Source organism: Gymnogyps californianus, chromosome 1 (genome assembly GCF_018139145.2).
Source record: "Gymnogyps californianus isolate 813 chromosome 1, ASM1813914v2, whole genome shotgun sequence".
Taxonomy (NCBI): Eukaryota; Metazoa; Chordata; class Aves; order Accipitriformes; family Cathartidae; genus Gymnogyps; species Gymnogyps californianus.
Genome location: NC_059471.1, coordinates 8,189,648 through 8,204,839, shown reverse-complemented (window position 1 = coordinate 8,204,839; position 15,192 = coordinate 8,189,648). Strand labels below are relative to the sequence as shown.

Below are 15,192 nucleotides of genomic sequence, written 5' to 3'. Positions count from 1 at the left end.
GCAGGCTTTTATTTCCCTTCTTGTCACAAAGAAATGATACAGTAATGAGAAAAACCGAAAATTAGGGATCAGAGATTTCAGTGAGGTGACACATTACGGTATTGCTGAAATGCAAAAGGCCAATTACACAAAGAGTTAAATGGCAATTGTTTAACTCCCAGCTGGGTGGGGAAAAAAGTCTAATATTAAACACATAGAGTGGGAGCCCCTCCGCAGTCCGTGCTGCTGCCCGTGCTGATGGCGTCTGTCTACCTGCCTTGCAGTCGGAGGGACCAGAGGCAAAGGGACCTAGTTATAATGAGTTGTGTTTTGATTATCTGATGTTGGCTACTCCAAAGCTGCTCCACAACAGTGTGAACGCATGAGCTTGTTACTTCCAGAGATGCAGTTCATAGCACGAGCGCTTTTGTACAGGGCTCTTTTTCCAGAAAAAAAGAAAGGAAAAATTAAGGCCAGATCTCTTTTGTGCAGCTTCTGGTTATACAGCTGAGGATGCACAGAGCGCCATGGTGGTTAGCTCTTCTACAAGTGAATTGAAGTGTTGGCAAGCAGAGCTGCTCCTCTGCCTCACCACAAGCAGCTACCCATCAACCACATTATCTCTGCCTCCAAAAATGAACAGCCCTCTATCACTAACCACTAATTAACATGGTGTCATGTAGAAGGAGCAAATATCCATTGCACAATGCAACTGCAAAATGGCATCAGTGTGAAGACAGTGGAGCTGGTTTTGCTTCTACAGCCTTGGCAACACCATACAACAGTCTCTTTTGATCTTCCTAGGCTATCGTGGTGACAGATGGAGAGAGGATTCTCGGTTTAGGAGACCTAGGAAGTTATGGCATGGGTATCCCAGTTGGGAAGCTTGCTTTGTACACAGCTTGTGGTGGAGTTCACCCACAACAGTGTCTCCCTGTCCTGCTGGATGTTGGCACAGACAACGAGGTAAGACAGTTTTTCATAAATCTGATGGGGGAGAAAGAACTGAGATTAATGCTTAACTGAGGCCAGTTCCCTAAATGTGGAGACAAAGCCAGAGACATCCAAGATGAGATGATGGCTAGACCAGCACTGCAGGGAAGTGGGCAGGTTTCTTTCCTGTTTGATGCTCAAGAAACTTTTGCTCTTATGGGGAACTGAAATAACCACTGAATAGCCTCATGGTCCCCTGGTGAGAAGACTCAGAGTGTTGCCAGTTGGAGCTGAAGGGTCAGCTCCACCTTTCAGCATGGCAAGGTGAGTTGAAAGATTTTGTAGAGGAAGTCCCAGATTTATTCTTCCTCTGGTAATTGTGAGAAAACAGGCAGATACTCATGTCTGTGTAGAGGTGACTGTATTCCGGAAAATGGAGAATCCCTGGTGGGTGGTTTGGGAATGATTAATTTCAGTGTTTTGTCAGATTGCACACTTTACTGCGCATGACAACCAGACAAGAGGACTCCATCTGTTTGCAGATTTTTGCCTTATGACTCTGGCTCAGAAAGGCCGAAGTGCAACATTTTAGCAATGCCAGAATGGACATCTGTGAGGATGTCTTTTTGAAAACGAATATCCTATAGTTACTTGTGATGGCCCGCGTTTGTCCATTTTTGTAAAATGTACTTGTGCCTCATTTGACCCCAAGTAAACCAAACACATGTTTCTTGAGAGAAATAACAGATCTGGAGTATAAGAGCTTTGAGTTTGTGTATGAAGACAAATGAGTGCCGACATTTTCAGACATGCCTATGCTCACTGGAAGGCTAGATTTTCTGTACCTCTTTCACTGCAGACCCAAGTGTCTCACACTGGACACTTGAAAAGAATGAAAGAAAGCAAAATCAGCGGCCACAGATGACATCTGGGATGAGATTCCCAATTACCTCTTTGGTCTCTGGTCCCAGGATTATTTTATCCCTGTAGCATAGTGGCCTGTCATGGACTCGTGGAATATAGGGTGTGCTCATCTCAGCCTGATCCACAGTCATTCCTGAAAAGTGGAATCTCTGAGTTCAGACCCTCTGAGGGTAAAGCAGCAATTAAGTGTCAGTCTCTCAATTCTTGGAGTTTCCAGTCAATAGAGCATTGTAATTGACTTTGGCTCCTTCATCTCTTCCTTCTCCTCCATGCTGGTCTGCACACCACCGAGTGCTGGCATGCTCTGAGCCCCCCAGCTGGAGCTCCCCTCCAGAGGAACCAGGGTGAAAGTGCTTCCCTTCCCACGGGAAGCTTCTGACCGTGCGTGACCACCTGCTTCTATCTCAGCATCCAGGGGAACACTAAAATCCAAAGTGGCACCAATGATTTTTAGGCATCTCCAAGGGTCAGATGGTGTCAGAAAAAGGGACTCCCAGAGTCAGTCTTGGGGACTTTTGTTCTGACCAAGATCAAGTGTAGCTTACGTGTCCAGGAACAACTCCGTGAAGCCAATTTCCACAGCTGGGATTAAGATATAGAACTTGCTCTTTTCCAGCAATATAAGCAATATATTTCCTCACAATATAAATAATTCATTTATTTATTTAATGGCTTTCTCATGTGCATAAACCCAGCTTAACCCAACCCTAAGCACGTCCTACAAGCATCCTGCCCCACGACTAAACTCTTATCAATGCAGAAATAAGACACCTCCTGTAGGCATTCGTCCTGTTCATCTCTGCCTATGAATATATGTTGTGCCTAGGCTGACTATGTTGCTAATGCAGGCACCTCAGGTAGAATGGAGTAAATATATTTTTAGCATCAATTCCCAGCTTGTCTTTCTGACAGTTCATAATACTTTGTATACTCTTTCAGCAAATCAGTCTTTTTTCAGAGCTTGGCATTTCTCAGCTTGCCTATGGGAGAATTTTATACTCCATGAACCAGCCCCAGAGCACATGGAACTATAGGAGCAATCAGTGAAGTAATGCAAATGGGTCTGCTTTCTGTTTCATGGCCCTGAAGAGTTAATCTGTCAAACTCAGAGGAAAACCTCTTTCATCTTTCCTTCTAAGGGAAAGCAGCTGTGGCTGTAAAAACAGATCTAATTTTAGCATACCTGCCAATATTTAGGGCCCATATGGCTGCAGGACAATAGGTTTGTGATGGCTCGTCTCCTTCTCATGTGGATGATTCAGTTCCTGAAATTGGCAGGGAAGTAGAGTTGCTTTGCAGTGACTCACGGAGGTGTTGGCCCACCTGTCTCCTGCCACTGTTTGTCTTGTAATTTTCCCCAAAATACATGCTATTTCCATGCTGACCCAGTCCTTTTTAGGTGGCTTAGGAGTCCTAACTTAACACCTGCTGGACTGGTTGGAGGAATGGCCTGTTTTTATATTCCTAGCAGGAGCCAAAAAATAAACTAATCCGTTGTATGAAAATGCCTTGCCTTGACACCCGCTGATAACCGAGGTGAGTGCTAGGTAGGTGCGGGGCTTGGGAACATTTTGGCATCTGATCACTGGTTCTGGTCAACTCTGGGCTGTCACTTAAAGGCCTAAATGACATGTGTCATTTCAAGTTACTTTAGGCGATCTTCATTGCTCAAAGCACTGTTTATGGTCAACAGCTTTCCTGGTAACCTCAGTGCAAAATTAAGAACTGAATGAGCAGTAAATACCGCACACACAAGGTCAGTTTTATTCACTAGGAGTGAGGCACCTTGGCAGGGAGCCTTTGGTAGAGCTGTTCTGGTGATGCAGAGCTCCATTTCCTACAGCAGTCAAAAACCATTACATCCCTCTGACTTTATTTACACAAAAAGATAGTCCATAGCTTCTTATGGAAACACTTTCTGCTTGGGAAGAGCTGTGTGAGCTGGCCTTCACTGCATAGTAAGTAAAATTAATATGACCACAACAGACAAACTTTTGGGTAGGCTGGGACATAAATCTCCGTCCATCCATGGAAGAGAAGATGTCAACAGAATTGCTTTGTGTCCTAGGCTCTCCTGAGTGATCCACTCTATATTGGACTGAAACACAAGAGGGTTCGTGGGAAACAGTACGACGAACTGATTGATGAGTTTATGCAGGCAGTTACCAACAAGTAAGTGGGATTACATACATGGCTCCTCTGGGCTGCTTCCATTTAAGAACAAATGTTGCAACTAGTGAAATAAACATTAGTATAATTGATCATCCAAGCAAAGAAAGGTCATTTAAATGCAAGTCTCCTGGGTGGTCTACAAATGACTCTTTGTGCTTGAGCGCTCTGTGTCAAAAATATTTGTCTCCAGAGAACTGAAATGGGACTGACTATTTATAACCATTTCCTGTCCTTATAGGCGGCCATAGGTGTCAAACATATGCCCTGTGGGCTGTATCTGGCCTCCATCATGCGTTTACGAGCCTCATTCAGCATAGGCAGAATCTGAACTTTGGTTTGTTTACATTTTGTAAAGGAAGTTTCTAGCTTTCACCATTGTGAAGGAAATCATCTAAACGGAAATGGCGTGTTACACCACATGGTGATGTCTGTGTGAGCCTGCAGACTGCCTGTCTATCGCTTTGTTAAAAATAGGAGCTTCCCTGCTGGCATTTAAGTCTGCGGAGTGAGAAGGCCAGGATTGTAAGCATTGTCGTTTTAACAGTGGGACAGACCAAGAGCATATTTCCATTCTTACTTACTATCTGGGATAGAGGGTCTCTGATTGTCATGTACCAGGGAGTTTGATATGGGAAGAGCAGAACCACAACCTCGGCGCTGTATGTGCACCTCGTGCACTGCATTAAGTTCCTCTTTCTGAAAAAAAGAAAATATATTAAAATATCGATGACTATCTGGAGAGGTTACCATAAGAAGGAAAGTGAGAACAACTGTTAAGGAAAAAAATAATATTTGGAAAGCCCCAAGCTCCTAAGCAGCTTTTTCTGCCTTTCCTAAAGCAGCAGATGATATTGATAAGGAGTGGCAGAGAGCTGCAGTCTGTGCCTGATTAATAGGCTGCTGCCTGTCTGTATGTTGTAAGGTCTTTTCTTCACAGCTGAAGGAGCTATGTTTGATCTTCCCTCTTTCTGTGCCTCCAGCCGGCTGTATGTGTGTGTGTGTTCCTGCATAAATGGAAGGGAGTGGGTGGTATGTGTGTCATCAGCTCACAGTTCATCCTGTCTCCCTTGAGATAGGAGGCATCATGTCCAGTGTCTAACGACAACACCTACCCGTCCACTAAGAAGCGTATCTTTACATACGGTCTGACTGCCCAGCTGGCTGTGGGTGGAGGGAAGTAGGAAATAGGGGCTGAAATGCTGAGGACCATTCAGTCACAGCTGACGAACCAAGTTTTGAGAGGGATGAATGCGTCATGGAGAATTTCAGCATCTGCTGATGTGGTAGCTCTGGGCAGCGTTGTGCTGCACCCTGTGCACATGCAATGCTGCTGTTAGGGCAGGAGTCTCTCCTTTGCTGTTCAGCAGCATGGTGTAGACATGTCCCGTATGACGGCCGACCAGTACATCAACCCGCCCAGCTGCAATTTCCCACTTACTGTGTAAAGATACTTGCTATCAGCCAGTGCTATAGCCCCTATGTCTGTGAATATGAGCACAATAACACTGCCTTGCCTGTTAGATTAAAAATACCTAAGGGTGGCTGCAGAGAAGAGAATTTTGTGTTTGTGCTCTGGTTTGTTGTCGTGGTTTAACCCCAGCCGGCAGCTAAGCACCACGCAGCCACTCGCTCACTGCCCCCCACCCCTGGGATGGGGGAGAGAATCAGGAAAAAAAAAACCCGTGAGTTGAGATAAAGACAGTTTAATAGGACAGAAAGGAATGAAAAACAATGATAATGATAATAATAATGTGACAATAGCAATACTAAAAGAATTAAAATATACAAAGCAAGTGGTGCACAATGCAATTGCTCACCACTCGTTGACCGATGCCCAGTTAGTTCCCGAGCCGCGATCCCCCCTCCCAGTTAACTCCCCCCAGTTTATATACTGGGCATGATGTCATATGGTATGGAATAGCTCTTTGGCCAGTTTGGGTCAGCTGTCCTGGCTGTGTCCCCTCCCAACTTCTTGTGCCCCTCCAGCCTTCTTGCTGGCTGGGTATGAGGAGCTGAAAAATCCTTGACTTAGTATAAACACTACTTAGCAACAACTGAAAACATCAGTGTGTTATCAACATTATTCTCCTACTAAATCCAAAACACAGCACTATACCAGCTACTAGAAAGAAAATTAACTCTGTCCTAGCCGAAACCAGGACATTTGTCCTTCTTTATATTTGTTAAGAAAGCTTGACTGAAATGTCAGTTGATTACAGTGTAGTATTATATTAGACAGTTGGGGGTTATCTAGGGGGAAGAAATTCTTGGAGGCTAGAAAACTGGTAAAACACAACTAGGAAATCACAAGAGGCTCTACAAGTAGAAAAGATTTAAGAGTTGTCAGGGTTGATTTGTGGGGTTTTTGTTTGTTTTAATTGTAGTCACTAATGAATCCTTCAAGGAAACGATCCCACTCCCTTCTGGCCAGGAGACTACGGGGTATTGCAGTGTTGGTGTTGAAGATAGAATGGGAACAATAGAATGAGAAACCAGATGATGGTCTCAGCCATCATAAATTTGGCTCTCAGATTTATGCTTGTGGTGTTAAATGCAAAGCTCATTGCACCCCCTACTCCTGTGGTGTCAGTGACAGGGCCAGAAAGACAATTTGCCTTTTCTGTGCTTGCTGCTAGAGAGGAAGGATTGGCTGTTATTTTCCTGCGTTTAGTTTACATGAGCTAATCTCCGCATTGAAGGGAGAAGACACTCAGCCATGAAACAATGAACTCTTATCTTGTGAAGAGGTGATGTCATGTCTAATGCTTTCATCCAAGTACTGGGAATCAAGTTCCAGGGGCCCCTGTTCCAGCTTTTCTATTTCTCTTAGCCAGGATGAATTGCTTGAACATGGTAAGCCCCCAAAAAGTTCTCTGCAAAGTGGGTCTGGGAAATTCCAGTTTGCACTTCTCCATTCACATCTGTAAAGTATTTGGAGATCCTTGAGTGAAAGGAGCTATTACCCTATATTATCGTCCTGACCACCAGCATACTTTAAAGCGTTGTTGGAGCTCCTCTGTGAGCTCTGGGCTGGTGAATAATCCTGCTATCAGCCTGGGTTTGGCAAACTTATATGAAACAGATTCATTTGGTCTCAAATTTCCACTGGAATGACTGGATGCAACCCAGTAGGAGCTCTCGCTTATGTTACAAAAGGAAGCAGAAATTGTTCAGAAGGTCAAGAACATGCTGCTTTATCGTAGCCTGCTTCCACGTGTGAGGAAACCTGTGAGTACGAACTGCTGTGATCTTCAGTCTGCTGTGGTTTCTTACGCAAGTCTATAATGTCACCTGCAAATTCAGTTATTTGGGGACGAACCTTTTGGGTTGCCACAAATCTCTTGCAATTTGGGGGTTTCCTTTTCAGCTTGATGTTCATGCAGAAATTCTGTCTACTTCCTGAGGATACTTCAACTTCTCATGGAAACCATTTGTCAGTTCCTCTGCAGGAGTACCTCCCACCCTGTCAAATCACTGCTGGCTCAAGGGACATTTGTCACTGAAGTGGAATGTGTCAGAGCCCACAAGAAAGCCAGGGGAGTAAAGATTTACTCTTCTAATGGAATAATAATATCAAACAGATGTCAAATTTCTATAGCTGGAGACCCCTACAGTCAGCAGGAAGGGCTCCTGGTCTCATAATAGCCACCTAGTAATGAAACGAGGAGTGTGTCAGAGGCTTCAGAGTTAGCACTTAAAGTATTTTGAAATAAAGTGTGACTTATGGGCAATTTTAGAAAGAAAAACCCTTTCTGAAACAGCTGGATAAATTTCTGCATTTTCCTGCTGCCTAAACCTCCATTCATTACTCTTTCACCTAAAACACATGAAATGACTGAGCTCTTTAACAAGAGCTCCAAGCTATGCATTTTGCTCCTCTTGGGAGGCAACTACGTGCCAAATTTGGCCCGTTGAGCCTAACCTATGACTGAATGAAGCAGCCTGACAAATTGCTGTTTTCTCACAATGAGTAATGTGCTTTGTATGGGAAAATACACTGGTTCACTTTTCCCTCTCCTCAGTTACCATGGCAAAGGGTAAGTCACTCTTATTCTTGGACTGGTACATTTTTGTAGGCTGGAATAAATATTCACCTAAAGTGTCCAAGGATCATAATCAGAGTAACCCACAGAATTTCTGGGGCTTGCTTATATGAGCAAGTTAAAGTTGAAATCAAAAAGCCATGGGAGATGTGTTGTGCTGGGACATGTTCTCTGGGCTCTGAAGGGCTTCAGCCCAGCATCCACAGTAACAATATGCATCAATCCTCAGACTCTCTTTCAAAGCAAACTACCACTGGAAATTTTTTCCCTCGTTCTCCTTTTCTCCTAAACCGGTATAGAAACTGGAGACTAGTTCCTTATCTGTCCTATGCCATTCGCTCCTCCTGTAGTTTCATCATACAGTAACAGTGCAGCTTGGTGGCTCCAAGTGGCCAGAGGTGTTGATGGATGGCCTGTCCCCGAGCTCCAGCCTCTGTTTCGAATGCTGGCCTCAATCACTTGCCAGCAGATGCTGAGCATGCAGCCTGAGACTCTGTGAGATGCAGTTCCCCACGCCAGCAAACCGCGTCGCAGAAGCCTCATTAAGCTGTCATAACTTCACTCCCCTTTCCTTTCCCATCAGTGCTTATTAACAGGGTGACCAGGGCAACAGAAGCTTTCTATCAGCCTGTGCCATATGGCAGAGCACAGAAGACATCAGGAGATCAAACACTCAGTTTCTCAAAATGGGAGAAGGAAAGTAGCTCTGCTGAGTTTGTTTTCTCTTGTGCTTGTTTTATACCTGATTTCTCTTTGCCTATTCCCTTCCCAGTACTTTTACCCACAAACATACCAAGTCAGGTCCCGTGTGCTCTCCAACAACCAGAGCCTGCTCGAAAAGAAGCCACCTCTGTTTCAGCAGTTCTCCAGGGCCATCGATCACAAATTCACCAGCACCTTTCAGAAACAAAATCACCAGTACCGGTGCCCCCATGTTATTTCTTCAGATGCTCTAGTTAACTTGGCTAATTGATCCTGAAAGACTAGACTTAAGTCTCTAGGCACCACTGGCCTCCACAAAGCCCTCGTGTAATACTGCTAACACCTAAAGTCCCTCCTCAGCATCTATGTGTCTGTTAGGAGACCTGCACACCATCACCAGTGCCCTGGCAGGGCTTATGGTATAGACTGACTCCAGCCTTCATGGGAATACAAGGTGGATATTCTCCTTGCCCATCTACCCCAGTTACCATGGCCAGAAGGACTCTGACACCATCCAGAAGGGAGAAGGGATGGTAATGGGAAGAGCCACCCCAGCTGTCTATTATCCTGGCTTGATGTGGGATGAGCTCATCAGCCAGCTCCTGTGATCTGCTTTTAGCCATTGGGTGATATTTAAAGTCAAAGAACAATATTTAGGTTTTATTAGCTTGATTTTCTGCTACTGAGGAATGATTGAGCTCTAGATGTGCTGCTACGGGATCACTGTGGTAACGGACTTTTATTACCTTGCCTTCAAATCCTTTGGGATAACGCAGTTACAGATGTCAAAAAGCCCTCTGTTCTAGGCTTTCTGTCTGTGCTTTTCTACCTAAGCCAGATGTACCACAGCTGGTTCAGAAAGATGTAGCTGGAGAGGTTCTGTTTGTGTGGAAGGCAGGTGGTGAGGCTCCATTCCTTGTTGTCTGTCAGAGGGTAGCTCAAGGCTACATCTGAGGGTCAGCACTAGTATGGTTCCATCTCCTGCTTATGCCCTGCTCCTAAGAAGCCTTGTACCTCCAGCTGCAGTCTGTTCTCAGACCCACTGCAAGGAAGATGACGTCATTTTGCATAAAAACACAAGAATGGCTGTAGCAGCCATTAGTGCTGGTCTTAGTGCTTGGAAGTCATGAGATATGCAGCATAAAAGAGTTGGGTTTGTTTTTTTTTCTTTCTGCTGTAAAGACTATAATGAAGGTTGACTATGATTTTTCAAGATTTTTTTTCCAAGAACTTTGTAATTGATCTTGGCTTGATCTTGCCCCATATCCTGTCTCTAACAGTAGCTCATAGCAGATGCCCTGGCATATGACTAAGAACAGCAGCATGCAATCCTTGGCATACCCCCCAGCTTCCAGTAATGCAAGATTCAGGGATTTTCTGCTATCTTTGTGCTTCAAGGGTCACTTTCATTGATTTAGCACTCACTGAATCCACAGCAGGCTCTATGCCTCAGCATGGTGGCTGTGTTTATGTTGGCAGAAACCTAGTGAGACTCCTACCCAACATTAGAAATCGTCTGCAGCCCAAGATGATGGTGAGGCAGGCAGCAGGTCCTGTTGGGTTCATGATGCAGCTCCCTGGCATGAGATTTCTAAACCCGGGACCTAGAGTTCTAAATTTTGTATTGGTTACAATACAAAAGGCTACAAGTTCTTTCAAATCTCCCATCTGTTGGCTCAAAACCCACATTTTAGCATAAAAGCAATTGCATTTTTGTCTCAGTCATGATGACCATCATAACTGCTACATCTGCTGTAACAGTCATGACCTCTAATGTGGATCCTTGGGTCCAAGTTTCAACATGCTATGATTAACCTGACAATCAATGAACCTTACTCATTACATTTCCATTTCAAAACAAAGTAAGATATGATCATGTTTTCTAACTTACCTCTTCATCTCTCCTTTTAACACTATTAGAACTATTTAATGAGTGATATAAATAGTGCTTTTAAATCACATCATGGTACTGAGTGAGGGTTTGAAGGTTTTTTTTTCAGTGGATTCAGAACCAGAAGGTCAACTTTTATTTTAACTTACCAAAATTTTTGTTTTCCTTGTCAGTTTTTTAAGGGAAAACTTGCCTTCCTCTTAGCTGTGTGGAAGTCTTAAAAATGAAAGGCTTTTTCTGATGTGAAGTGTAACATCTGTCTGCAGCCTGTAAGCATACAAATGTTGTAAGCTCTCCCTGTAAACAATAGTGCATTTGTCTGCCCCATGCCTCCAAGTAGTAGTAAACTTGTCTTGCTGTTGTCCCTTTACTTATCTGGGTTTCCTCTTCTTGGCCAGAAACACATACAAATATGCAAACAGTGCAATCCTGACATGAGATTTCCCAGACGTGAATGACAGTAGAAAAGCCTTAGCCTTCTGGGACATGCTTATGCTTTTGTGTAACCCTGCCTATTGCAAAGAGCCCAACAACTACACCAGAACTGCCACGTGGGCTATCAGCAGACTCAGAGGTGGGAAGGAACTGGATCTCCAATAGTAAGAATGAGCCTGGGCCTTGCACCCTTTTTCCGTGGGATGAACAAAGGTACTTTTTCCCCTTTAAGCCTCTTCTTAGCTTGGCACCAGTGTTTGCTTATTTAAGATTGCTGGTTCTGTCTCTATTTCTAATGTAGATGAAAGTGTAATCTTGTTCTGTGCCTTGAGTCAACCTTGGTGTCAGATGAGACAACAGTCTGGTTTTCTTCCACTCTTGTTTGTGAAAACTCAGTTTGCAAAGACCTTGTGGGAACAACTTCCCTTTTCTCTCTCTGAATCGTAGAATCATAGAATGGTTTGGGTTGAAAGGGACCGTAAAGATCATCTAGTTCCACTAGATCAGGTTGCTCAAAGCTTCGTCCAACCTGGCCTTGAACACTTCCAGGGATGGGGCATCCACAACTTCTCTGGGTAACCTGTTCCAGTGTCTCACCACCCTCACAGTTAAGAATTTCTTCCTAATATCTCATCTAAATCTACCCTCTTTCAGTTTAAAACTGTTACCCCTCGTCCTATCACTACACACCCTGATAAAGAGTCCCTCCCCATCTTTCCTGTAGGCCCCCGTTAGGTACTGGAAGGCTGCTATAAGGTCTCCCCAGAGCCTTGTCTTCTCCAGGCTGAACAACCCCAACTCTCTCAGCCTGTCTTCATAGGAGGGGTGCTCCAGCCCTCTGATCATCTTCGTGGCCCTCCTCTGGACCCCCTCGAGCAGGTTCATGTCTTTCTTATGTTGGGGACCCCAGAGCTGGACGCAGTACTCCAGGTGGGGTCTTATGAGAGCGGAGTAGAGGAGGAGAATCACCTCCCTCAACCTGCAGCCGAGGATGCGATTGGCTTTCTGGGCTGCTAGCGCACATTGCCGGCTCATATTCAGTTTTTCATCCACGAATACCCCCAAGTCCTTCTCCGCAGAGCTGCTCTCAGCTGGCCTCTTGAGGAGGTGACCAAACTGACCCCTCAACTATGGCCAGGAATTGTATGGCAGAGGACTGCTGGTCTGACCAGAAGCCTGCCAAGGATCATGCTAACAATTTAACAATAAGAATGGCCTCGGGACACTGGCCAGACTCAGGTGCTAGTGTTGTTTAACTTGCTAGAGTGGACTTTGTTTTTCCAATCCTAAATGCTGATCACTTGCCAAGCATGGTTTTTTCCTGATGATGGGCTCCTTTAAGGAAAATTTCATTTTTCTTGGAAATCAGAACTTTGCTTGCTGGTGTATTTGCTTACTGCTTGCAGCAGTAAGAAGATCTCAAGGACAAGGGCAAGGACAATTTGGTTCTTCTTTGCCTGGTTTTATCTAAGACTATGAGTAGGAGTTGCAGTGCATCAAAGCAGATATACCTTACATCGTGAATGACTGAAAGCAGTGCTATAAAATGTAAATTCAGACAAGGATTGGAACCTCCTTCTTGTGATTCTTTCCATAAAGGAACTGGACCTTCTTGCAAATACAATTTTTTTCATGCATGTAGGAACGTTTTATACTCCCTGCTCATGGTGAAAAAAAATGCCCTTTTGATACTAGTCAGCAAAGGCGCTGCACAGGCCCTCAGGCCACCCTTGAAGTTCTGACTTGTGCAGTTTTGGTCAGATGCTTCTCAAATGGTAACTGCTGCCTCATGAATTTTTTCCTCTCTGACCTCGTGGCTTATAATGAGGCTGGATGAACTCAAAGAGGTACTTACAAATGAGGATGAAAGAACCGAGTTGCATAATGAGATTGTTCAGGCAATTGACAAATCTCTTAAATAAAGAAGCTAAAAGCAATGTCATCAGGAAAACATCTGCCTTCCTCTTCTGGGATTCACGCTCTGTTGCTCCACACTTTGTGCTCATCCAAGAGAGATGTGTATCATCCTCTACAGGGGATACAGACTTTACTAACAGCATCTTCCTGTTAGCACAGCTCAGAGATTTAGTGTAGCTCTAGTTTGATAGTAACAGTACCGGAACAGCAGTACAGTGATAAACAAAGCGTGAATCCTATGCTTGTTTGTTTTCCAGGAAATGGAATCATTTCTTAATAAAGCTTTTCAGGTGGCAGTTTTTACAACAGACTTGTAGTATTGTATGTGTATAGCTCCTAGAGTCGTCCTTCATTAGGGTGACAGTCTTATACTATTATTTTGATCAATAGTATATTATTTCATTAAAAATCCTGTTTGTGCAAAATTTGCTAGGCAAGGTCTGGAGATCGGACTAAAATGAGTGTGTGGGACCGTTCTATAAAGCATTTCCCAGTGAGGCTATTTTTACAGGAAGGTTTTTGCAAGGTATGGGAGAGAAAGCCAAAATTTGGGGCATAATTATTTATGGCACAAAACCCCCAAATATGCAAGCTAATGAGCCAGCAAGATAATCTTTACCATGAAAGACTAGTGATTTTTTTGATGAGGAAGAACTGACAAAGTACATCTTTTTGTTTCCAATTCTATAAAATGGCTAAATTAATTCCAGAGATGGTAGAGAACAGGGTCCCCAGACGGTGGTCTGGCAGCCAACAGTGAACCAGGAGACATGGTGACGGTATTAAATAATGACTCTTGTAGTGTCACCAGTTACAGGACAGAAGTGAGGAACTGTTTTTAGAGAGAAATTATTTTCAATGTTTTATCTGAAAGAAACACACAGAACCTTCAGCAAAGGATATCAGAGTTTGCACCTGACATTAACCTGCCATACAACAAACCAGTACAGCAGAGTTTGGCTTGTAACTCCAAAAGGTCTCATTTTTGCTGAAAAGTGTGAATGTGTTGTAGTGGTTGAGGGGTAGGTGTTAAGACATTAATCAGGATAATATTTAGTGACCATAAAAGACTTTGTTGTTATAGTCTCTCCCCTTTTCTATCCAGAGTATCTGAATTCTTTCAAAACCACCTCTGTCAGAGAGGTACAGAAATGAACTGTCCAAGCATCTTTTTCCACAGCCTGCAAATATAAGAATTACTCATGCTAAGGGGAAAGCTCCAGTTCCACAAGGAGACATAGGACTGCAGAGACCCCAAGAAATGCACGCTTAGTATGCCCAAGAAGAATGGGAACAGCTTTGAATCCAAAATCAGAAGGTCAAAAACCAAAACCTTCCTTTTTTGAAAGGGGCAGGGAAAGAACCAGGGAATGGAAGAAACCAAACTGGAGATTGGCACTTGCTCTGTTTCAGTGTACCTTGTCAGTCTGAAATCCTGATGGTCTACATTTGAGCTTTCCTTTTAGATAAAGGCAATTAGATCCTGGGTGTTGAACTACTAATGTCCCAGATGCCAAGAAGATGATAGAACGCTCTAGAGAAGCTGTCATTGACAGGATGAGATTACTGGAGGGAGCCAACCTTAGCTGGCCATGCCTTTCCTGGACTGGCAAACATTCAGTCTTGATGTGATCTGCTGCTCTTGGCTTCAAACTCTCCTTCGGGAGATGAGTCACATGGATCAGTAGAAGCATGGAAGAATCTATGAGAACTGGCAACAAGCCAAACAGGCTGACCTCAGGAACCTCTTCCTACCACGGCAGTTCGCAAGATCTCTCTGCAGGGCCACCCTCCATTCTAGCCACAAATTTAAGGATATTTAAATGTGGCAGAGGGGATCTTCAGAAATCCTTGTTCAAATACTCACTTTACAATCACTTTTTCTAAAAAGAGGCATCCTGCACCTATAGACAGCAAGCATGTGTGTACTACCTGGGACTGCATTCATATCAGATGTCACGAGTTAAACAGAGCAAAATTTCTTAGCTGGTTAGACAAAAGTCATACCTCACTAAAAATGATTCCTCCAAAAAGAAATAATTAATTTTGGTTTCTTAATGGGAACTACAATGTTTCCAATGAAGCACAACAATTTTGCAAAATCAATTCTGTCAAAATCCAGTTTTCATTTAAAAAACATTATTATGGAGGGAGACTGGCCAGTATAATTCATTCCATCCTCAAATATTTCTGCAT

The 15,192-nt window shown here is 43.8% G+C and overlaps 1 protein-coding gene across 1 annotated transcript in view; it reads left to right on the top strand.

Annotated features, from left to right (window-relative positions):
- The window catches only part of ME3 (malic enzyme 3), a 136,550-nt gene that overhangs the window by 97,690 nt on the left and 23,668 nt on the right, over window positions 1–15,192 (top strand). Inside the window, exons 5-6 of the mRNA XM_050898636.1 lie at window positions 784–945; window positions 3,905–4,008. Of these exons, the coding sequence (XP_050754593.1) occupies window positions 784–945; window positions 3,905–4,008 (266 nt within the window). The remainder of the gene's footprint in view (window positions 1–783; window positions 946–3,904; window positions 4,009–15,192) is intronic.